Genomic DNA, 24,126 nt, shown 5'->3' on the forward strand with positions numbered 1-24,126 from the left:
GGGTGTGGGGCGGCGCGTCCTGAGAAGCCACCGCGTCCGGCTGGTGAACGGTGACGCCAGGCCACGAGCAAAAGGCCACGGGCAAAGAAAGCGCTCTCCCCGGGGCGCCCGCGGCGTACCTCCCAGGGAGGTGGGTAGGCTCCCGGCCAGCGCCTGAGCGCCCCTCCGCGGGCCCGCCGACGCCAACGCGGGACAGGCGGGGGAGCTCACACCCACCCACCTCTGGAAAGAGCGGCTACGAAGAGCCCAGCAGGTACCAGAAGGACCAAGTCCCCCGGCTGCAGCGGAGAAACATCCGGAACCGGCCCTGCCCAGGAGGCAAAGAGCAATGCTCAGCAAGCGTGCTCACGGGAGCGCGCGAAACCGATCGGCAACGGATCCTGGCCTGGGCGGGAGGGTTGAGGGGGGGGGGGGCGGGGAGGAGAGGGCACCTTGTGCGCATGCCCGGGGCCTCCGGCGCCGCGGGGGCGGGCCGAGCGCGTCACCCCGCGGCGCCTTTCGTGACGTCATTGCACGGCGCCGGCAGGAAGTGGCTCTGGGCGGCGCACGTGGGGGGTGGCGCGGCGGGAGGGCGCATGGCGAGTTCCGCGGGGCTGGCGCTGTGCGGGCAGACGCTGGTGGTGAGGGGCGGCAGCCGCTTCCTGGCCACCTCCACTGCGAGCAGGTGAGGGGGCTGGGCCTGGAGCGGGGAGCCCCGGCTGCGGGCGCGCGTCGGGGCCTGGAGGGCCCGAGTCCCGGGAGCCGCCGGGTCTGTGCCCGCCCTGGCGGGCACCCCCGGCGAGCCCCGCCGCCTCCTCGGCCCGCGCTTCCTCTCAAGAGCCGCCCCCGGTGCGTCCCGCCGCCCCCGGCCCGGGGCCCCGTGCGCCTGGCCGGGTCGGCGCCGGACGCTTCTGGTCGCTGCCCGGGCCGGGTCACGTGAGGTGACGCGGGCCAGGCCCCGCGGTTTCGAGGTCGTGGCCACACCCGCTTTGGGGGGCCCTGTGAAGAAGGCGGCCTCTGCCCTCTTGGCGAGGGGTGCCCTACTCTCGGGGAACGCGCTGGGAGGGGGTCCCGGGCGCACTCCTCTCGCCTCCCTCTCCTTGTCGGTTCCTGCTCCCTCGCCCGCAACCCAAGACCCCGCTCTTGTTCTTTCTTTGGGGCTCTAGGTGTCGCGCGCACCTCCCCAGCGCCTCTTCACAAGGCTCTGCACCCGCTTACACGGCACCCGAAATTCTTAGCAATAAGTGTTAATCAGATAGTCTTGCCCCAGGAGCCGCATGGATATTAATGGTCCGTTTCGGCCCGTGCTCCTTTCCTAGGGTAGTTTGGATTCATACATATGTCCGTCAAATGCAAATATAGCCTCTCTGAGCTTTTTGTTCAAAGCCTGGTATCGGAACTCCCCTTTCAACGTTCAGTTCAGTTTTCACAAAAAACTTGCTCATAAACTTGTATGTTCCAGATTGTTTTGTTTTGGAGACTCCTGGTATCCTAACACGTGCCACTGGGAGACATGGGTTTATTACACTTGATATGCTTGCTTTGGTCTACGCCTTTTGAGGAAATGTGCCGGTGGCACAGTTTTTGCCTCGGAGAAGTGTTTCTACGTCACAGTGTTTGGTGGGAAAAGGTCTGAGCGCAGTCACTTTAAAGGCTGTGCCCTGTCTATGCCCGGGCACTGGAACGGGGGAGATGGGCATAAACTGAAGAGAGCTTAGGGTCTTGAGGGAAGATGGGTGGTGACTCCTGTACTAGTAGGTGTTTGGTGGCCATGGGAGCTCTCTTGGGTAGTTGAGACGTTCTTAAAAGGTGGCAGTTTTGTTTTATTACAAAAACTTTTTTAAATGTTTATTTTTGAGACAGAGATAGAACTTGAGTAGGGGAGGGGCAGAGAGGGAAGGAGACACAGAATCCGAAGCAGGCTCCAGGCTCTGAACTGTCAGCACAGAGCTCGTCGAGGGGCTGGAACCCCCCATGAACCGTGAGGTCATGACCTGAGCTGAAGTCGGACGCTTAACTGACTGAGCCACCCAGGTACCCCTTAAAGGTGGCAGTTTTAAATTTGCATGGAAGAAACCCCCAGAAACATCAATGTAATTTCTTCTGACATAAGCATCTTGCATTGATTTTTTTTTTTTAAAGTTTATTTATTTATTTTGAGAGAGAGAGAATGCGAGTAGGGAGAGGCAGGGAGAGAGAATCCCAAGCAGGCTCCATGCCGTCAGCGCAGAGGCTGACGCGGGGCTCGAACTCAGAAACAGTAAGATTATGACCAGAGCTGAAATGAAGAGTCTGAGGCTTAACTGACTGAGCGGCTCAGGCTCCCTGATAAGACCCTTAATTTAATGATTATAAGATTACTTATGTTCTAGGAAAAACCCCGTGTTTTTATTAATAAAGTGCTCTTTTTAAAATCTTTGTTCTTCCTCAGTGATGATGACGTCCTCTTCGCATATGATTGCAGCACGGCAGCAGAGAAGTCACAAGAAAGTAAAGGGTGAGGTAATGGGGGAGCCTCATCGGGCCTGATCATGGAATTATTGAGACAGGGTAGCCTAAGAAGTAAATGATCTTCTTCCTCACTGAAGTCTTCATTTCTTTTTTCTTTCTCTGTTCTTTTTTTAATGTTTATTTTTGAGAGAGAAAGTGCGAACAGGAGAGGGACAGAGAGAGAGAGAGAGAGAGAGAGAGAGAGGGGGACAGACGATCCAAAGTGGGATACACGCTGAGAGCAGCAAGCCCCACGTGGGGCTCGAGCTCATGAACTATGGGATCATGACCTGGGCAGAAGTCGGAAGATTAACCGACTGAGCCACCCAGGTGCCCCTGAATTCTTCATTTCTCTTTACCCTGCTGTGTGGATAAACCAGGTACCACCTCTGGAAAGAAACGTGGAACTCACTTTTAAATTTGGCATTAAGGATATTAGGATTTTTCTAAGTATTTTTAATTAGTTTCTATCCGTGATTAACTTTTTTTATGGTCATCTTGAAATACAATGGGATATTCATGTTTTATTTTTATGTATTTTGAGAGAGAGAGGGAGAGGGAGAGAGAGAATCCCAAGCAGGCTCTGCTCCTGAGATCATTACCTGAGTTCAAGATCGTGACCTGAGCTGAAATCAGGAGTCAGATGCTTAACCAACTGAGCCACCCAGGCACCCCAAAATAGAATGGGATTTTAAATGCTTTGAAGGCAGGTGTATGAAGTTAGCTTTAGTTAATTGAAAGATCAGGAAAGCAGAATGTGATAATTTTGTATGGTGTTCTTTTTTTAGTAGAATTGGTCTTGTGGCTCATTAGGAAAAAAAAAAACTGAAAATAATCCTTGGCTCTAGTCTTAGATCCGTTCATGTCCTTGAGGGAGTGGGTCATGTGATCTCCGAGGGTCTTTCCAGCTCCGCTCTTTGGGTTCCGGTGTGTGTGCCTGTTTAATGAGATTTATTCGTTAAAAATTCCAGCTGTGTTGAACCTCCCTCTGTCCCCTTGATAGGTCTTTGTATTCTGGTTACGTGAACCTCACACCGTTTTCTGCCCCTGTTCGTGTTATAAATGAGTGAGGCTAGCCTGCAGGGATGCCGCCTTGTTTACTCAGGTAGGCCCTAACCCTGTCCTCTCTTTCTCAGGGAGGACGGGCAGCCCGCGGATAAGGGGAGTGACACGGTTCTGGCGTCAACCTTCTCCAAGTCTGGCTCCTATTTTGCCTTAACTGATGACAGTAAGCGTCTGATTCTTTTCCGTACAAAACCGTGGCAATGTCTGAGTGTCAGGTATGAGATGCTAACGTTGAATAATTTGATGTTGAACGCGCAGCTTACACTTGCATGCCCGTAACCGTAGCGACAGCGACCTAGTAATAAGCAACTAACACATAGTCTCAGCTCTGTGCCAGGCACTGTTTTCAGGGTCTTACGTGTGTTAACTGATTTAATCCCCGAAACAGCCCTGTGTGTGTAAGGGGGGGGGGGGGGCGGGCGGGGGTCTTGCCCTTACCCACATCCCTGGCCGGAGTCCAGAAGCTGATCCTCATCAGCACCCAGGGCAGAGCCGGGCCCTGAACCTGGTCGCTCTGGCTCCAAAGTGCGGGCCCCTGGCCACCGTGGCATCCTGCTTTCCAGCACTCCTCCAGCCCCGTAGTGGCAGAAATGGAGACTAACAGCGGGCGCCCCGAGAGTGTGAGGGGTTTTGTGTACGTTCAGGCACCTGTGCTGCAGTTGAACTTGGCGGGATGTAAAGTTAGCGTCCTGATTCCCAAGTACGTGAAGAATGTGCGCGAGCTCAGTGTTGATGGGGGAGGGTGTCAGCGGCCTGGTGTCCTTTGGCCTTAGTTGTCCCTCTGGAGGTCTCTGTCAGTGAGTTCCCGAGAGCTTCCTTGTTTTGGGACCTCGAGGGCTTAGAGAGGTGGGGGATGCTGACGCAGGCCCTGGGCACACGTGATTTTCTGTTGCTCTGACAGGGCGGTGGTGAGTTCTCTGCTTCCTCCGGTGGGAGAAGGCTGGGATTCTTTGATGTCTGTGGCAGGGACGGAAACACCCACCCGGACCAGGGTCGGCCTCTCTGTTCCCTCATCTTTGCCCCCGCCCCCCCAACCCCCGCGCAGGCTGCTCCGCTTAACTGTCCCTTGACAGTAAGAGAGAAACACCTGCAAGTTACGTACCTGTTGAGCTACCCAGCAACCAGGGTTAAGGGACTCCGCCTGGTAGCTGGTTCACATCTGTATCGGGGACAGCTGTGCTTTTTATTCTATTTATTTATTTATTATTTTTTCAACCTTTTTTTTTTTTTTTTTTTTTGGGACAGAGAGAGACAGAGCATGAACGGGGGAGGGGCAGAGAGAGAGGGAGACACAGAATCGGAAACAGGCTCCAGGCTCCGAGCCATCAGCCCAGAGCCTGACGTGGGGCTCGAACTCACGGACCGCGAGATCGGGACCTGGCTGAAGTCGGACACTTAACCGACTGCGCCACCCAGGTGCCCCATATTTATTTATTTATTTATTTATTTATTATTTTTTAAACGTTTATTTATTTTTGAGAGAGACAGAGACAGAATGTGAGTGGGTTAGGGGCAGAGAGAGAGGGAAACAGAATCGGAAGCAGGCTCCAGGCTCTGAGCTGTCAGCTCAGACGTGGGGCTAGAACTCCCGAGCTGTGAGATCGTGACCTGAGTCGAAGTTGGACACTCAACTGACTTAGCCACCCAGACGACTCCCCCCTTTTTAAAAATTTAAATTAAACTTAACTTAGTTTAATTTTATTTTTAAATGTTTATTTAATTTTTGAGGGAAAGTGCACACGCATGCACACGTGAGAGGATCAGAGAAAGAGGGAGACAGAGGATCCAAAGCGGGTTCTGCGCTGAGGGCAGAAAGCCCGATGAGGGGCTCGAACCCATGAACCTGGAGATCGTGACGCTTGACGAACTGAGCTCCCCAGGCGCCCCAGCAGCTACGCTTTTTGAGTCCTGATTGATCTTACTTTCAAAGAGAAGAATGAAAAGGCAAATTCCAGGTGGCCTCTGCATCGGGGTGTGCGCTGTGCTCAGGGGAGCCCTTCGCCCTGAACTTGGGACGAGGGGACGTCCGCACAGCCTGCCACCACGCCCCTGCATCCTGTGGTGGAGCTTGCGCCTCGACCGAAGGGTGAGCGCCCGGGGCTCCTGGCGGGGCTCTGGCCGTTCCCCAAGGGCTCCCGGGTGCTGCGACTTGGTTTTGTGTCTTGAAGGTGCCGTGTTGGTGATTACCTTCCCGTAAAGATCTAGGAACACTCAGGGTCGGCAACAGTACGCTGGCAAACGGTGGTTGGGGTCTCGTTTTTTTCCCCCTCTAATCGTATTTGGGCTGTTGGTTTTTATGTTGATGCCAACAAAGGGCTGTGTTGCAAACGTGCATTAGGTGTGCAGGGCCTCTCGTGTCGCGGGTGGGGTACAGCGTGCCCTGCAGACCGGTGCTTGCTGGCAGTTAGGCGGGACCCCACGGGACTCCCGTCCCATCTGTGTCAGCCACCGAGCGAAGGGCGCGGGCCAGATCACGTTGCGGTTCTAGAGGCTGCGTTTCCCACGTTGCCTCGTCCTACACCTTTACCCTGAACGCAGCGTAAGATGCGATGCTGCCCGATGCAGCACCTGTTGTGCTTGGTGGGGGTCGGGGGGGGGGCGGCCCCGACAGATGGACTCTTCCTCAGAAAAACAGCCATCCTTGACCTTCACTTCAGTCTTGGGAGCGTCCTGGACTCGCGTGTTTGACCAAGACTCGTCACAGCTCGGAGCTCTCCAGTGGCCTTAAAACCTAGCCGTGGAGGGTGTCGAGGAAAAGCCCAGATGGAAGTCGTGGGTAGCAGTGATTGTTTTCGAGGTTTCAGTTCAGGATGACAAAGGCCTGGACCTGAGGCCGGGTTTTCTGAACCAAAAATGAGGACACTTGGCGTGACATGTTTTCTGTTTTCTTGGTGAGAGATCTTACGTAGGAAGTCACACCGTTTCGGGAAATAGATGCATTAAAATCATACGAGTATGTGGAAAGGCAGAGCCCTGGGAAATGAGATGGTTTGCTGCTGGAGGTGTGTGGTGTTGGGGAGCTTGGTATCCTCAGGGCCCTGTGGGGCCCGGCAGGCTCAGTTTTGTTGAACAAGCATGGCTTTCTGGAGGGGGGCTTGGGTGGGTCCCAGCCCAGCGGGGGCCTCTCGGGCTCAGCTGCTGGACCAGGATAGTGGCCAGGGGAGAGGCCAGGCCGGCCTTGGGGGTCGTGAAGACAGGAACACTGGGCTGTGCACCTCATGACTCTGGAGGGAAGGGAGAGACCCCGAGGACAGGTGGGGCCCTGTCACCCCTCCTTCCGGGGGGGGGGCTGAGTGGCCAACCCATCGAGTGTCCTGTCTCGGGATCTGCCCCTGCAGACCCTCACCCCCACCTGCTCTGTGCATCCTGGAGTCCTTGCAAGGACTAATTTAGCCTGAGAAGATAGAAGCCCCCCACCCCACTGGCAAAAGACGAAGTGACAAGATTGTGGAGCCGGGCCGTTTCTGGGCTGATCAGGAAGAGGGGCAGTGGGGGGTGCCCGTGTGAGTCCTGCAGGACCGGCCCAGGCCGATGCTCTGGAAGGGTGGCCTCGAGGCAGCTGCGTAATCGCCCGTTAGGAGCCGCGGCGGCGTGTACGTGAAGGCGCGCCGGGAGAGTTGTGCTTAATCTTGCCCGGAGCCTCACCGTCTTTCTCTGTTTTCTCCACATTTATGTCATTACTCGTCCTTTCTTAGCTCCCCTGGCGGGCGGAGGGGGAGGTTCGACTGCGGCTGGCGGCCCTCTCCCCTGCGTTTTCTGTCCTTTAGTCCCTCTGCTCCCGAGAAGCTGTGACGTCCTCGTTCGGTCCTCGTGTCGGAGACGTAGCTTGCTTGAGCTTAGGTTTCCATTTCGGGCTGACGTCTGGAGCGCCAGCTGCAGGGCGCCGTGGGGTGCACTCGCATCCCCTCTGGGGACAAGGGAGGGCAGGGCCGTAAGTGCAGGCAAGGCAGATAAACGTGATGTCTGCGTAAGGCTGTGGCACAGGTGGGGTCTCTCAGAGCCGGAAGTGCAGGGACTTGCCTTGTGGACAGCGAGTAGAAAGGCAGCGAAGGAAGTGTAGGAGGAGGGCGGGAGGAAGCTGCATAAGCCCGCCCCCGAGAGTGGGCGAGACGCTGGGTGGCCAGGACCCCGGATGAGGCGTGCGTGCGTGCGTGCGTGCGCGCGCACGCGGTAATGTTTCTCGGGCTGGCGCAGCGTTGAACCAGTTTCCAACTCGCGGGTGTGACCGACCTGGTGAATCGGGTCGGCGTGTGAACTTTCATGGGGCCTGAGCCGGAACTCAGACCTCCCCAGCCGCGTGCCGGTGCCGCCCCCGTGGGGACGGATGGCGCGTGCGCACCCCGTCTTCGGGACTGTTGTGCAAGCAGGCAGCAGTGCGGGTGGGTCCAGCCCGGCAGGGCCCCGGGCTGCATGTGGAGTCTCCCGGCGCGGGGGGCCCGCGTCGTGCGTGTGCTCGCGGTTTCGCCCAGAGCACGTTGGGTGTTTTCTGAAGCTGACCGTCTTCTTCCTCGACATGTGCGGTGGAGCTGCTGGGTCGAGGAGCAGGTCTTCTGACGTTTTATTAGGATAATCTGCAAGCACAGCAAATTGGAGAGGATTTCGTGCCAGACAGCTAGGTATCCACCGCCCAGATTCTGCCACCATGAAAGCAAAAATATCATCTCAAAGTGAGATTTATCTAGGACGTTGGCTTTGTTTCCATTTCTTAACTGCCTTGCTTTTTTGGTGCTGCTGTGGTACCCGGAGGGGGAGACGCTCGGCGAGGAGCTGACGCGTGTGCGAAGGACGCACGGCCGGCAGGCCCGTCGGCCCTTCCTGTGCTGACTGTGCGAGCCAACTGTGGGCGTCTCTGGCCTTCCAGGACCGTGGTGAGGAGGTGCACGGCCCTGACCTTCACAGCCTCCGAGGAGAAACTTCTGGTGGCCGACAAGTCTGGAGACGTTTATTCCTTTTCGGTGTTGGAGCCACAGGGATGCGGCAAGCTTGAACTTGGGCACCTGTCGATGTTGTTGGATGTGGTACGTGGGTGGTGTGCTAGTCAGGTGGGGCAGAGCAGAGGGTCTGACGAGGGTGAGGCCGGGTCTGCAAGCTTGGCCGTTGGGGGCGTGTGGGTTCTGTAGAAGCTCTGCAGACCGGTGAGCAGGCGGCCTCACGAGTGGGACTTAGGAAGGTGAAGCGGCTGGTGAATGCGGACGGGCCAGCGAGGAGGCGTTGGGGTGGTCCCGGAAGTGAGGGACAGCCCGGGTCACGTGCCGAGGCGGAGGAGGGCGGTGGGAAGAGCAGGCACCGTCTCCAGGCCTGGGCTTGTTCTCCGTGCTTTACGGGCCTCACCTCCGTGTCCTTGCGGCCCCTCAGCCACGACCTACCCCACCGAGGGGCCTGGTGAGGGCTGGGGGCGGCCAGTAGGAGGTGGGACTGGGTGGGACCCGAGGACGTCGGCAGGAACAACGAGGGAGGGTTTCTTGACGGAAAGACCGCCAGGAGTTGGTGACTGGGTGGCTATGGGGACACGAGGAGGAGGAGGGAGAGAGGGGGCGGGGAGCGGGTGCTGGAGGTCGAGGGGTGGTGCAGGCGGTGTGTGTGCGAGGACACCTGGGGAGCACCGGGAACGAGTCCCGGGGGCGGGAGTCCCGGCTTCGGCCACCCTCACCTGTCCTTTGTCACCCTCGTGTGCAGGCCGTGAGTCCCGATGACTGCTACGTCCTCACCGCCGACCGGGACGAGAAAATCCGGGTGAGCTGGGCCGCGGCACCGCACAGCATCGAGTCCTTCTGCCTCGGGCACACGGAGTGAGTCCCCTTCCTGCCCCACCGGAGGACGTCTGGGACGCACAGGCGGGCTGCTCGAGAAGCGGGGGCACCCGCTCTGTGGCCAGGCCTGCAGGAGCGGGACCGCCGCGCGTGTGCAGCGCTCCCCTGGGCGGCTCCCTGGCGAGGCCCCATCCGGTGCTTGCTTCTGTCCGGGGCCCTTCAGAACCTTCACCTCCCCCTTCCCCTCCCTTCCTGTGTGTTTCGGGGACCGGTTTTCGCCCGCCGCCTCCCGCCTGTGACCGCTCACCAGTGGTCCCCACGTTGGCCTCCAGGCGAGGGCTTGTTTCTGGAACACTACTTTCTCTGCACCGACACCCGCCAGGGCCGGGCAGCGGTCGGTGGCCAGTAGGCGTGTGTGGGGGGGACATACTTTCGTAGTTTGAACAGTCCAGGACTTAAATCTGAACCTGGGCAGTGGTCTTTCCTTTGTGACCTCTTTTCTAGGGCAAGTGAGCTCTTTTCTAGTTGAATTTTGACATTTTGCAAGGGAGGCATTTTCAAAGAATGCCGGTCTTCTCGGGGTCAAGGCTAATTACAGTGTGTGCTCAGGAGAAGTCCTTAGTTTCATTTGCTGCAGTCTTTTATTTTAAGGAAAAAAATTTTTTTCAATGTTTATTTATTCTTCAGAGAGAGAGACAGAGTGTGAGCAGGGGAGGGGCAGAGAGAGAGGGAGACACAGAATCTGAAGCAGGCTCCAGGCTCCGAGCTGTCAGTCCAGAGCCCGTCGCGGGGCTCGAACCCATGAACCGTGAGATCGTGACCTGAGCCGAAGTCAGACATTTGACTGACGGAGCCACCCAGGCGCCCCACATCGGTGTCTAATTCTTGGATGGGGTCCCTGGCAAATTCCAGTCACATGGCTGGAGCCCTGTTTCTGTTGGGCTCTCCGCCCGCCCATCTCCTTTGGCTCCTACAGCCTTCGTGGGCTGTGCTTACTGCTGTCTCCAGCCCTCCGCACAGCGGCAGGTCGTAGGTGCTCAGGTATTTCAGTGAGCGAATAAGTGGTAAAAATAGATTAAAAACAGTATTTTTAAGCAATCTCTGCAGCCAGCACAGGGCCGGAAGTCACACCCTTGAGATTAAGTCGCACGTTCTGCCTGCTGAGCCAGCCAGGTGCCCCAAATAAAAATAGATTTTTAAGACTTCTGTGTAAAATCTGTAGAAACGGGTTTCCACCCGCTTCATCTTGACTCGTGGAGGTGACCTACGGCGTCTGTAACGGACGTTCTGTGCCGGGGGAGTGCTGGGGCCAGCCGCCTGGAGTCCCTGGGGACCATGGGCTGGTGACCACCATACAGCTGGCGGGAAAGTCGGGGAGGCCATCTCCCTCGCAGGGCGAGGCTGGCTCCAAGGTGGGCTTCTGGGGACGACCGCGGGCTGAAGGACAGTGGGTCTGTGTCTGCCTGCCGACCACTGTTGCTCCGTCCCACGGATCCCACCCTGAGGCCTCCATCATCACGGACCTGCAGGGGAGGTCTCGGGCTGTGAGCGGGGCGGCTTGAGCAGCAGCACAGAAGCTCCTGGACCTTTCCGCAGCGCGTCTGGGGAGCGCGGCCAGGGTGGGGAGCGCGGCCAGGGTGGGGAGCGCGGCCGGGCTGGGCCGGTCCCTCCTGCGGGTTGTCGTGTTGTTGGGCCCTGAGAATGACGCGGTGTGCTCCCCGGCTTGCTCGGCGCTGTCCAGCTCCCCGTGGACCCTCCCTTAGTTTTCCCTGGGGCTCGGGGGTATGTGGGACAGGGCTTTGGCGAGGGCAGGCGGGCCGGGCGGGTGTCAGAGCAGCATGCCAGAGCTCAGCTCACCCTCTGCTTCTCTCACGCTGTAGGTTTGTGAGCCGCATCTTCGTGGTGCCTGACCACCCCGAGCTGCTTTTGTCCGCGTCCGGGGTAAGTGCTCGGCTCCGTGGTGAGCACCTGTGGGCGCCTTCCAGTGAGGGACCCGCGTGGGGCTGGGGGCCCGTCCTGGTGCTGGGTCTTGGCTGTTCTCCACTAGATGGTGCTTGTTTTCCCAAGTTTGGAGCTGACCCAGGCTGCCTCCTTGCTTAGGGCCTTACATTGGGGGGGGAGTGGGGGGGTGTCTGTCCCAGGCTGCCTGTGCGTGTCCGTGTGTGTGTCCGTGTGTGTGTCCGTCCCAGGCTGCCTCCTTGCTTAGGGCCTTACACGGGGTGGGGGGTAGGTGGGTGTGTGTCGCCCTGGAATGGAGTGTGAGGAATCGGGTCTCAGGGTTGTGGTCTTACTGGAATAGCATTGTGACCTCCGGTACAACAGTACCTAAGTCCCAGGGGGACCTGGGTTCCCCCGAGTTACTGCTGTGCTTCACCCTGTCCCCCACCCTGTCCTTCGGGCCGGCACCTGGCCCTGTGTGTGTGGGGGCGGTTTGGTTAGTAGTGAAAACTTCGGTGTCCGGAAGGTGGGACTCGAAGCCTGGATAGTTTCGTCGCCAGAGACCTCTTTGCTCTGAGGAAGATTTTTGCCCAGAGAAGGTTTTGAATTACTGATGGCGTCTGATTCTTTCTTTCTTCCCCAGAAGTCCTGTCCTGTCCCTCCTCCTCTGTCTTTCCTGCTCCTTAGCATTCTAGGGGACTCGGGTGCCTGGGGTGGGCTGCCCGGAAGGCTCCTGGCCCTCCTGAGTTCGGGCTTCCGGGTGGGAACCGCGCGGCCTCCCTGCCGTCCTGCAGAATTCTGGCCGCTGTCTACACGTCTGTTCTTTGTTGCTTCACCATGTTTGTGTTCTCCTTTCTGACTCTCTCTTCCTCCCAGCCGTGCTTGGTCCTGTGATAGCAGACGGGAGAAAGTAGGTGTGGCCAGAGTTCTCAGAGGTGGCCGGTTTTTGTGAATTCTGCTGTACCTACGCCTCCCAGTGTTTCTCACAATAAAACAAGCATCCGAGCACATAGAAAAGCAGAACGAACACTTTTGACTTTGGCACTGGCTTTGTCAACTTCCGTGTTTTGCTTAGGAGCGTGTTGAAAGATGCGGGGGAGCTCTGCCCACCCTGTGCCCTGCCCTGTGCAAGGTGCAGTTCTTTTCATTGTTTTTGAAAAAATTTTTTAAAAGTTTTTTTTGTTTGTTTTTAACGTTTCTTCGTTTCTGAGAGATGCAGAGAGACAGAGTGCAAGCAGGGGAAGGGCAGAGAGAGAGGGGGAGACAGACACAGGATCCAAAGCAGGCTCCAGGCTCCGAGCCGTCAGCACGGAGCCCGAGGCGGGGCTCAAACTCATGAACTGTGAGATCGTGACCTGAGCCAAAGTCAGACGTTTGACTGACTGAGCCACCCAGGCGCCTCTAGAGATTTTACTTTTTGAGGAATCTCTGCACCCAGCGTAGGTCTTGAACTCACAACCCTGAGGTTAAGAGGTGCACGCTCTACCGACCGAGTCAGGCTGGCGCTCCTAGTGTTGATTGTCATTAGAAACACACGCTTACAAAGTGACATTCCGCTGTGAGGCCCCCAGTGAAAACTGGCACTCGCTCCCACTGCCCCTGTGAGGTGCGTCCCTGGCCTCTTTGCCCTTCTAACTTCCGCTCTGAGTGTCCAGAGAACAAGAGTCATTGAGAAACAGGAGAACCCCCCCCCCCCCCGTTTCCCTGCCCTGCGGAGGGTGGCGGAGGGTGGTGATGGGTGGTGACACGGTCTTGCTCTTGACCCCTTGTTTCCTGCCGCCTCCGGACGCCCCTCATGTTAGTTCACGTTCTCTGTGCCTCCTTTCTCCCAGGGGTGCCTCTGAGGGTGGAGGGAGGGTGGTGTTAGGAAGCCGCCTTTCTGGAAACGCCCTGAATCCTCCGCCCCCGCCTGGTGGGTAGGTGGGTATCCGAACTCCAGGTTAAAGCTACCCCCCGCCCCCCGCCGCCCCCCACATCTCACGTGAGGGTTTGCGTCCTCTCTGTGGGACCCGTTCCCCCTTCTCTGGACGTTTTGGGGGCCTCCATGCCCCGTGCTCTGGAGATGGGGGTCAGGGCTCTGACCAGCTATGTGGTTAGCGCCCCCCTAGCCCCACCCCCTTCCCCGCCCGATTCGAGACCCTCCTCTCTCCTGGGGAAGCGTCCTCACTCTCAGGTGTGCTTCTCGCATGGCTCGTTGTCTTTCCCTTGACATTTCCCTCATGTTCCTGCTTCTGCTGTGGGGACGTCTCCGCAACTTAATTTCCCAGTGTCCTGTGGGCTGTGAAGTTCTGCTGTTACCATTAGTTCTCGGCAGCCTTTCTGGTGCCCAGAACGTTCTCTCCTCACAGCGCCACGCCGTGCGCAGGGCCTTTGACCCCTGAGATCACACGTTTGCGTTTCCTTCACCGTGTGTGGTGTCTGCCTTTTGCAGGGGGGTGTCCGTGTGCGGTGGGGACAGGGCAGTGGCCAGTGTCCCTCGAGTCCAGGGTGTCGGAGTCGGGCACCTATAGCCGTGGGTCACCTCTCTTCTCCTGGTGGTCACGTTGCCCAGTCTTTGCCCTCCTGGGCGTCAGGCCTGTCCGCGTGCCCCGGGAGGTGACCAGGGAGGGCCAGTGGTATGGTCCCTCACTCTGGATCCGGACGGGGACCCCGCGGCTCTGCGGGCAGCAGGGTGGGGAGTCCGGCTGCTCTGACGGACCCCCTGGTTGTGCTGCTGGGCCCGGCCTGGTGCGTCACATCTCAGCCCCCTATGGCCTGTCCCTCCCTTCACCTCCTCCCGGGTGGCCTCACATGACTGTCGTCTTCATCCTCGAGGGTTCATGCTTCTGAAACCTCCCTTTCTGGTCACTGGGGAGGGACGTAGGGGTGGGCGTGTATGTTCACGGCGGCTACGTCCTCTTGCCCAGCGCCCACACACCCCTGCCGTTAACACTCGGGCAGTTTGTCGTCCGTCCTTTTTTCCTGGTGGTTTAAAACCTGCCGTGTGCGCTGTGTTGGTGGCGGCTGTGTTGGTGGCGTCTCATTGGATGAGTCAGCGTTAGGTTTTCAGGTGCGCGTGGGCCTGTGCACGCGTTCCCAGCGACGGGATCTAGCGCACGGATTTCCTGGGTAGACCCGACGGCCCACCCGCGCTTCACTCCCTGCTCATTCTCCTTAGACGTGCGGTTCTTCGCGTGTCCCGTCCCTTCAGCAAGCGCCGTGACCTGCATTTGTTAACACGAGTTCTTCCTCTGTCGTGTGTGTCTGCGGGGCGCTGAGGCCTTTGGGATGCACACCAGTTTCCTTACCGGCCACACAGTTGACGGTCTCACGGGGAACAAATGGACGCCCCCTTTTCACTGTTCCTAAACAGGGACGTGGGACCGTCCTTGTGCTTGGCCCGACCCGTGTTTCTCCTGTGCGAGCACATGATTGTTGTGGTGTGTGTGCGTGTGCGTGCCCGTGTGTGCGTGCTTAGGCTCCAACCCAGCCGCCGTGGTCCGTGATGTCTGTATGTGACGGGTCGTCTCGTGTCCTTTGCCTGCTTTGCCATGGGGTCACGTGTTTTCTTAGTGGTTGCGTGACTGAGCACAGAGAGCCTTCGTGCTGGCTCCGCTGAGTCAGTCCTCCCCCCCCCCCCCGCCTGAGGCAGGCCTGGGTCTCCCCGCGAGTGCACACTGACCTGTCCTTGCTGTGTGCAGGACCGCACCCTGAGGCTCTGGGAGTACAGAAGTGGCCGAGAGCTGCACTGCTGTCACCTGACCAGCCTGCAGGAGCCAGCGGAGCCCTGGGGTGACGAGGTAGCGTCTGGGTGTGGGTTTATTGGACTTTGCAGGGCGCCTCTCCAGTCCCGGGGATGCCGTGGGCCAGAGCCACTGTTGTGTGAGAAACGGCTCTCTGCCGTCAGCACAGACTTGTTCCAGCTTGGGAGAACGCGTGTTCTCCTTGAGGGCGCCCGGTCGCGTAAGTAGGAGATAATTTGTATTTCGCTGTACGTGCGTTGCAACACCCGCTTTACAGAAGTGCCTCTCCCGATCCTGCTTGGAAACAGAAAAGACAGTGATGCTTGAGCAGAGCACTTAATTAGTCTCATGACCCTCCCCGTACCCCTGGGATGACACACTGGCCAGTGTATTCTCAGGTCAGGTCACCTGGGCCTCTGGTTGTGAAAGATTTTCAGGGGAGAACGTGTGGGCGGCCCTTTGGGGTGTTCCGGATTCCGTGCTCATGGGCACTCAGCTCTGTGATGCTTCCCAGCTGGTGCCCTGCACGGCTGAGGTCCAGGTTGGTCACCTGAGGACAGCCCCACCGGTTTTCCTGGAGGCCTGGCTGGGCCTGGCAGGGAGGGAGCAGTTCGCTCTCGTGGCTGTTCACGCCTGCAGATCTGGCCCTCGGTGTGGTTTCTTGATGACCAGGATGTCCTGCCTGTCACTGGGAGCTTTGCAGTTCCCCCCGGAGCCCCCACATGGCCCCCCGCCAACCTGCAGGAGGTCCGTATGAGAACTGAGGGCTTCTTCTGCCTCATCCTGGGACTGCCTGCTCGCTCTTGTCCCCCTGAGACTGCTCTGTAGCCGCTGCCCTTACTCCCTCTCAGAAGTGGGCAGGCCAGGCCTGACCACGGGCCAGAGCCTCAAGGACCCCTGGGGCCGTGGCCACCCAGCCGAGTGGCTGCCTGGGCCTCCAGCTCAGCCGACTCTGCTGCTCTGGCCACCTGCTCGTGGTGCCTTCTGCTTGGGTGGCTGCCATGCTGGTGTCCCCCCTTGGAGGCTGTGGCGAATAGAATTTGTTCCAGCAACTTTTTCATATTTGTGCTCTCTGAACCTTCTGATGCTCTGGACAGTGAGGTTGAGAGAGGACCCTGAACCAGCAGCTGTCTGACCTTGGGCCTGGCCCTCAAGGCCTGCAGGGTCTGTGGAGCATCCCTGTCCCTCGGGCTCCTCGCCTCCCTCCCTCCCTGGAGTCCCCCTCCCGCATGGCCCAGCCCCTCAGGCCAGGCTTGGTGAGCACCAGACCTTTCCCTCCACTTCTCCCGACTGGCGGGCGTCTGGTGGTTCCCTCTCCAGGACCAGGGGACCTCAACACCGTTGTGTCTTGTTAATAATTCCTTGTGTTCTCTGCTGTCCCCTGGTCTTGCTTTTTGACCAGTTCTGTTGGCTCCAAAGACACCGCATAGGCTCTGGAGGGAGGGCCAGAGCCACGGAGAGGCTTCTCTGTCTCTCGTGGCACGTCAGAACTGTGTCATGGGGGTCTGCTGTGTCTTCCTTTTCTCTCACCGATCTCCAGAAAATTCTAGGGCCGTCGTCTCTTTTTCCTTCCTCGACCGTGGTGGCAACGTCAAAGTCTTGCCGCGTCCGATCTCGCTTTGAACAGAGTAGTCTGGGGCCGGGTCCCTGGCAGCTAGCGTGCATTTACGTTGCTGTGCTCCCTTGCAGAGGTTTGCCGCCTCCAGGATCACTTACCGGAGCCAGGACGGCTGCGTGGCGCTGCTGTGTGACTGGTGAGCTCGTGCTGCTGCGGGGCGTCCATGGGCCCCTTGCTGTGGGCTGGCCCTCCTGTACGCGCTGCTCGGTTCATGGCCTCCAGCTGTGCCTGAGAAAGTCTGTGCCCGAGGGCCACCCAAGAGTTGTGGAACGCACCTCAGTCGGTGCCTCCTGAGGGCCGGGCAGGTCACGGCACGACCCGCTGGCCCTCCCGAGGGCTCCGGTGCCGAGGGGCGCTGAGGAGGAGGATTTCGGGGGCACGTGCCATCCGCGGGCGCATCAGCATGTTTATGCGCCGCGTGGGCGTGTGGTGTGTCCGCACATCTCGTGTGTCCTCAGGACAAGCCTGCCGCGGGCGTCTTTGCTTCTTTTACAGCAAGGACGCGGGTTTAGAGCGGGTGGGAGTGCCGGTGCGTCCCGTGCCGTCCGAGGCGCAGCCGGGACGGTCACCTTCTCCACCTGTTTTGTGCTGCACTGGTTCCCTAGTGCCGCAGGGCAGGCTGGGCCAGAACTGGGCGACCTGCACTCGCTGCGACCCTAGGTCCTATGGCTCTCCGGCCCGGAGGCGGCTCGGCTAGGTGCGTGCGGCTGGGCTGCTCGTGAGCCTGCAGCCGAGAGGTTGGCGATGGCCGGGTCCCTGTTGGGGGCGACCCGGGCACGGCACTAAGCTGTACGCGTCGGATGATACCACGTGGGCCTGGTCGTAGCCGTAATACAACTTCTCTCTCTCTTTGCGGAAAGTATTCCCGCGGTCTACGTTTTCCAGCTCGATGCCGCCAGACAGCAGCTGGTTTACAGACAGCGGCTGACGTTTCGGCACAGAGTGTGGGACATCGCTTTCGAGGAGGGCCGGGGACTGTGGGTCCTGCAGGACCACCGGGAAGCCCCCCTCGTGCTCTGCAGGCCTGTGGGCGGCCAGTGGCAGGTGAGGTTGCTGGCCGTGTGCCTCTGGTGGGGGTGGAGGGGGCGACGGCTGTGCCCCCTTACAGCTCGATCGTGGCTCGGTGCTCGGGGGGGTGTGGCCGGAGGATTTGTGACGTGGATTCAGGGAGCAGGGATGCCCAGCCAGCTCTTCTTTTGTTTTTTTTTTCTTAATGTCTGTTTATTTTTGAAGAAGAGAGAGAGTGAGTGAGGCAGAGTGTGAGTGGGGGAGGGTCAGAGAGAGAGGGAGACACAGAATCCGAAGCAGGCTCCAGGCCCCGAGCTGCCAGCACAGACCCCGACGCGGGGCTCGAACCACGAACCGTGAGAACATCACCTGAGCCGAAGTTGGACGCCCAACCGACTGAGCCACCCAGGCGCCCCCCTCAGCCAGCTCTGTTCATGTCACGATGCCTGTAGTGGTTTTTTTTGGGGGGGGGGGGGTAGTTGCCATCATTGGCATACGTTCCTTCTGACTTTTCTGGTCACGTGTCTTTTTAGCAGAGGAACCGACAGTTGGGGTGGCTTGGGTGTGTGGCCTCGACATCGGCAGGCTGCACGTGGCCTTGCACGTGGCGCACTGGACTCACGCGCGCCCATGTGTGGAGAAAGGGGTGTGGGCTGTGGGCCGGGCGACGTGCGAACCTCGCACATTCTCTGAGTCGGCTCCCCCGTCTGTAAAGCGGCGTTGTCTCCCGCCCGTCCCGAATCTCCTAGGACGTGGCGATGGCGGGGGAGAATGAGATAAAGCCCGCCCGAGCCCCGTGCTGGCTGGACCATCCTTTACAAGCGCTCACTTGACCGAGGGCTTTGGAGACGCCCGGAGCCTCTCCGGGTATTTTCATCTAGAAAGTGGTGGCGGACAGAATGCCCCCAGCTGGGATGTGTGGGGTCTGCCGGGCTCCTCAGAAAAGGTTGCGCTCGACAAGCCAATGTGGAGGGAATGCCGGTGGCCCTCACGTCATGGGTCTTTATCCGACGAGACGCGAGGACAGCTGCGTCTCTCGCGCTGGGACTGCCGGCTGGCTTTGCCTGGTGTCGGGCGGCCCGAGCGGGTGTCTCCCGGGCCCCGGCTGCCGGGACCACGCCTGGCGGGTCTGCCCTTTCCAGCGCCGGCAGCACCGCGGCCTGAGTCCTGCCTCCCTCCGTTGTCTTCTCAGGCTGCTCCTGAAGACGCCGCGGTAGAGAAAGTCTCCGCCCATCTCCGGGGGAACTGGGCCATGCTGGAAGGTAAGAATGTGGGCACAGCCTGTTTTCGGGGTGACATCCAGAATCGGCCAGGGGCAGATCCCAGGCTGCGATACACAGTAGGAAGCCGCTTTTCTGAGCAAGGATACAGGAAGCATGGCATGCGTCCGTATCCCCTCCAGAAGGCCAGTGGCTGGTTGGGGCACCGGGGGGCTGACCCACACCCACACTGGGAACGCCCAGTGTGAGCCTGCTCCAGGACCATGAGCTACATGGGAACCGGGGTCACAGTCGGGGCGGGGTCCACCCCTTTGCCTTCAGGGCTGCCGGTGCTGATCCCCAGGGCGGGGCCGGTAACGGGTGCGCCTTCACTTGGAGCGTGGGGCGACTTGTGAGCCTCGAATGTTGGCCCTGAGCGGTTCCTGGCCATGAGGTCAGGCGTGGGGACAATCACTGGAACCCCCGAGGGTCTTCTTGGCCCAGTGTGGGACCCAATGTGAACCCCAGGCCGAGAGAAGGGGAGAGACCGTGGTGAGAAGGCCGATCCCCCACCCCCCCCGAGTGGCGCTGCAGTGTGAGGAGAGTGGCCTGGCTGTCAGAGCCACGGGTCCCCGTCAGTTGAAGGGCCCGTGGGAAGCATTGAGTGCTGCCTTCACTTAGTCCTGTCTGAGAACGTTACGAGGACAAGACCTCGCTCCGTTTTTATTGATAGAGGAAGGCAAGCCCTTAGCTGCACGGCTTCTAGCGACTTCCACGATGCTGTTCTTGGGCAGAGACTTGAGGCGACCATGTCACAGGGATGACTCATGGCCAGCTTTGGGAGTCAGCTGCCTTCATTTGAGTAAAGACGTGGTTGAGCAGAAGACACCTGTCAAAGCCTTCCCCAGGCAGAAGTCCGAGTTCTTGGAACTCAAGAGAGTCACACGTGAATTCTGTCTGTGTTGACCCTGGCAACGACCTAAAGTCTCGTGGAAGGCGTTCTCATGGGGATTTGTTGGCTCTGTGTCCCAGGGTTAACTTCCAGCTTTCCTTCCGGGGTGGAAGGACTAGGGCAGTGACCGGGCTCCGTCCTCCCAGCACTGTGTGGATTTGCTTTAGCAACACTGTCAAATGGGCCTGTAGCAGGACTGTGTTGGGGACACTGGCGAGCCTACTCCCTGCCTGACGCTTGGCCATCGTCCCTGCCGGGGCCTGGGGCCAGCTTGTCTTGTTGTGGATCCCCTGGGAGGGCCAGGTCCAAGGTGGGCTTAGTTTTCCTGAAGTTCTGCAGGTAAACCAGTTTGCTCACAGCGCAGGTTTGGGGAAGGTGCCGGGGGTGGGGGAAGGGACCGGGGCGGAGACACAGGGAAGGAAGGCCAGCTGAGCATGGAAGTCCCAGAAGAGGTAGGGGACCCAGAGCAGCGGGCCCTGTGGGGTTTCTGACCGGGGTGAAGTGGACCCCGTGGGGCTGGTCTGTGGCCATCAGGCCTCTCAACCCTTGACACTGAGCTCAGTCCGCGTCCGTTACCTTGCTGCGTAATGAGTGTCCCGTGCTCAGTGGGTGAAGGCGACAGTACTTCTTACTGGGCTGTTGGTGTGGTTCTGAGAAGAGCTCCGCTGCCCCTGGGGTGGGATCTGATTCCAGGTGCGCACAGTGGTTGCTGGCAGGGTCCTGGTCCCCGCAGGCCGCTGGGCAGAGGGCCTCGCTTCCTCGCTGGCTATTGGCTGCAGGCCGCCTGCAGTCCCCAGCACAGGCGCCCCCGTGGGGCGGCTCATACGAGCGTGTGAGCCACAGCCCTTGTGCCTCGTCTCCCGGCGATGACCTGGCTCTGGCGTGCTGTTGGAAGCAAGTCCTGGGTCCGGCTGGCATGGCCACCCGGAGACGGGCGTCGTGGGGGCGCCTCGGAGCAGGTGCCGCGGGTCTGCTGGGAGGTCTGGGCCGTGGCGAGTTGATCCCCCTGCGGCAGGGCCTCGGTCCCCATCCCACCTGGCTTCTGTTTCCGTTCCTCCTGCACAGGCGTGGCTGGCGTGGACGTCGGTTTCAGTGGTCTCTACAAGGCCACCTTTGACAACGTGACTGCCTACCTGAGGAAGAAGGAGGAGAGGCTGCAGAAGCGGCGGCAGAACCCGGCTGCTGGGCCTAACGGGCAGGCCAAGAAGATGAAGCCGGGGGAGGCGTCCCTGAGGTGCCCGTCCTAGCCGCCCCCGCACTCTCGTGGCCTCGAGCCAAAGCCGGCTCTGCTGTCCCCTCTGCCCGCGGCTCCCCGTAAGAAATGGGGACATCGTTCCCGACCCACGCTTGGTGGCAGTTAGGTCCGCACCAGCTCCACACGCACGTGGGCCGTCCCAGAGAACTGGTCGGTATCCTGGCTCTAGAACTTTCCGCCGCCGAGCAGGCTCTTCTGCCTGGCGTCCTGGGCACTCTTCTGGTTGAAGGGAAACCAGACGGCCTGGTACTCGGCCAGAGACGCAACGGGTGGTGCCGGTGCCTTGAAGCGCCTTTTCTTCGTATCGGAGGGGACCGGAACCTGTGGTGGGCGTGGCGGCTGTGGAGCTTCCACTGTTCCCGTGGCGCTGGACGCTTCTCCAGGGGAGTCCGCGAGCTCTACGGCAGCGTGGGCGGCACGTTTCGTCCCTGTGTCTCCCTCTAGATGGTGGGGCGTGCTGTCCGGCGTGGGGGCCGCCGCCGGCCGGGGCCCGAAACCCAGGCGGGGTGGCTCCATTCCTCCGGTGGCCGCCACCGCCGTCTGCTCAGTCCCCGCCGCCGTGACGTGAGCTGGTCGGGGCGCGGGGCGCAGACTGGACTTCTTCGGAGCGTGAGGACCCGGGAGCCCCGACCGGAACCCAGCTCTCCAGGGAAACGGTGGAGGGTGTTACGTAGGTCTGTGATTTCTGTGTCAACGCTGCACGGGATGCAAAGACCCGGGGCATCCGCTGGATTCTAATCACCGATGAATAGAGATGAGCTTTTTGCAGCTTCTGGAAATGTTTAGGAGCAACATTTGGAACTAATTTCAAAATATATTGAGCAAAACCGTCTTTGATGAGTGTACTGTCTGTGACTGAGATGCTGACTTGTTAATGTGAAAAAGCGTTTTTTTGGTGGGTAGTCTTTACAGATGTGTCCGCTGATGTGTTTATTTGTGCTTTTACCCACTTCCCAGTGATGCGTCTCAGAGGTGGGAAAGCCCGTGTGTGTCCGTGACGCCTTTGGTGCGGGGTTTCTTGGGGTACTTAGAGACCAGTTGTTCTGTGTCGCAGAAGCGAAATCCCTAAGTGCCTTGTTTTGCTTTAAACGTTGATCTGAAGACAGAGCCGTGGGTGAGCCGCTCACCCTTCCCACAAGGGGCACAGTGGGGTGTTGGGTTGGGCAGAAGTCGTTGAAGGAGCAGCGGGGGCGTGCCCGGGGGTGCCCCGGGGTCGTGCCTGAGGAGCCAGACCTCGTCAGCCCTGCACTGCACTGCGCACAGACAGTGTTCTCGTTAATCTGCTTTGAAGTTCTTGGTTTTAGGAGAAATTTGGGTCTGGTGGTGGTGACGTGTTGACGGGGGGCCTGCGGGCCAAGTCCTGCTGCTGCCTGGCTTTGTGTGGCCTGTGAGCCGGGAACGGCTTTCACATTTTTCAGTGATCGAAAACCAAGCAAAAGAAAAACAATACTTCGTGGCATGTGAAAATCCCATGCGATTCCAATCCCAGCGTCCTGAAGTAAAACCGTACTGGGACCCAGCTGCGCCCGTTGGTGTAGGTGTGGCCTCCGTCTGTTTTGGGCCACGACAGCAGAGCGGGGGCAGTTTCACAGGCTGGATGGCCAGTGCAGTCTGAGGTATTTATCATCTGGCTCTTAGGGGGAAGTTTGTCGATCTCTCTTTAAAATGCCTTTTAAACCTGTATAGTTTTAAAACTAACTGGTTACTGTCTTTGAAAACAAAGCCAAACCCTGTTCTTCTGTGTTCATGTGGGCTTTCTTTCTCGCGGAACGTTCGCTGTGTTCGTGGGCAGGTGCCTGAAACAGGGCGGCAGGGGCGGAGCTGAGGGCAGTGTGCGCGGGGCCCTCTGGCACCTGCCTGGGAGGTGGTGCCGAGCCGCCCGTCAGGATCAGAACGGACGCAGGGCGGCCGCTGCCATCACTGCCTCTCCGGTGCTCGCTTTCAAATCTCTCTCGTTATTCTCACAGTCCCAGGTGCACACGGCCAAGACCAAACTGCTGACCAGCCGACAGTGACAGTGACCCGCCCTGCGCCCTTCAGCCCCGTTCCTCATTCCTTCTCCCAGCGGCTGCGTTGTGCTCGCTACTTGTATTTCCCTTCGTACGTCCGCATCCTCCGAGAACCACCACGCTGCCGACAGTAATAACGCAGTCGGCGGGTCATGCTCCGTCCACATGGGTGCTTTCGTGCCCCTCCTGCCCCAGCACACGCGGACTCGGGCTCTGGTGGCGGGCGGGGTTGGGGGTGGGAGAGGAGACCCAGCACCCTTCTCCTCTGCCGCAGCTGCCTCCTGTGGGGCTGCACCCCTTTGGGACCGAAGTGGCCTCCTGGTCCTGAAACCCTGTCCCTGTCTCCTAAGTGAGGCCCTCCATCCAGGCCTTCCCAGAGGTTGGGTGTGAGCCGCGTTCCCGTGGGGACCCTGACCCGCAGGCCCCCGGCTGCCCCAGGCCTGCCTTTCTCGGTTGGTTGGTCGGAACGCACACCCATGATGGCCACGTGCTGTGTTGGAAGGGTTTTCTGTCTCGTGCTCACTTTCTCCCACGACGGCCTTGCTGGGAAGCCGGGTCCGCCGCCAGCTGGCTCACAAAGCCGGCCTCTTTGTGTTTCCGCCTCTTGGCCTGCCGTGGGAGCTGAGGATTAGGTCCTTACACACCCCGTTGGTTTTGTTTTCTACTTTCCATTTTTTCTTCCTGTTTGTACCTTTAACCTTCTGGGGGGAGAAGGGTTCTTGGGCTTTGCTCCAACTTGTTTTATTTTTAAGTGATCTCTACACCCAGTGTTGGCGCTTCTTGAACTCACAACCCTGAGGTCAAGAGTCACGTGCTCCACCGATGGAGACCACCAGGCGCCCCCAGGTCATTTATTGACTTAAAAAGATCGGTGGTCTTTTTTTGTTGTTGTATTTTGAGAGCGAGAGCGTGCAAGTGTGGGGGAGGGGCAGAGAGAGAGGGAGAGACAGAAACCCAGGCAGGCTCCATGCAAGGAGGCTGCTGGGGGAGCTTGATCTCATGACCCTGGGATCATGACCTGAGCTGAAATCAAGAATTAGATGCTCAGTTGACGTATTTCTTAATCCTTACTGCTTTCTTGGTCTGTCTGCATTTTGAGTACGGCTGGAAGGGGCACGTCCGGTGGGCCCACTAGAGAGTC

General features: G+C 59.2%; 1 protein-coding gene across 7 annotated transcripts; it reads left to right on the plus strand.

The window, feature by feature from the left end:
• The first annotated feature begins 466 nt into the window (after positions 1-466).
• On the plus strand, positions 467-21,808 carry WDR4 (WD repeat domain 4). Of its 7 annotated transcripts, none has more exons than XM_043593519.1 (11): positions 467-664; positions 2,411-2,476; positions 3,606-3,749; positions 8,396-8,552; positions 9,211-9,323; positions 11,165-11,225; positions 14,903-15,001; positions 16,634-16,698; positions 17,423-17,606; positions 18,763-18,832; positions 20,787-21,808. In XM_043593519.1, the coding sequence occupies exons 1-11, from the start codon at positions 576-578 to the stop codon at positions 20,966-20,968; spliced, it is 1,230 nt and encodes a 409-aa protein (XP_043449454.1). In that variant the 5' UTR covers positions 467-575; the 3' UTR covers positions 20,969-21,808. The 7 variants fall into 7 exon arrangements, with proteins under 7 accessions (XP_043449454.1, XP_043449455.1, XP_043449458.1 ...); XM_043593520.1 differs by lacking the exon at positions 3,606-3,749 and adding an exon at positions 3,473-3,574 and having other exon boundaries at positions 641-664; XM_043593523.1 differs by having other exon boundaries at positions 642-664; positions 2,411-2,481.
• Positions 21,809-24,126: the final 2,318 nt, after the last annotated feature.

Source organism: Prionailurus bengalensis, chromosome C2, assembly GCF_016509475.1.
Source record: "Prionailurus bengalensis isolate Pbe53 chromosome C2, Fcat_Pben_1.1_paternal_pri, whole genome shotgun sequence".
NCBI classification, from domain to species: Eukaryota; Metazoa; Chordata; class Mammalia; order Carnivora; family Felidae; genus Prionailurus; species Prionailurus bengalensis.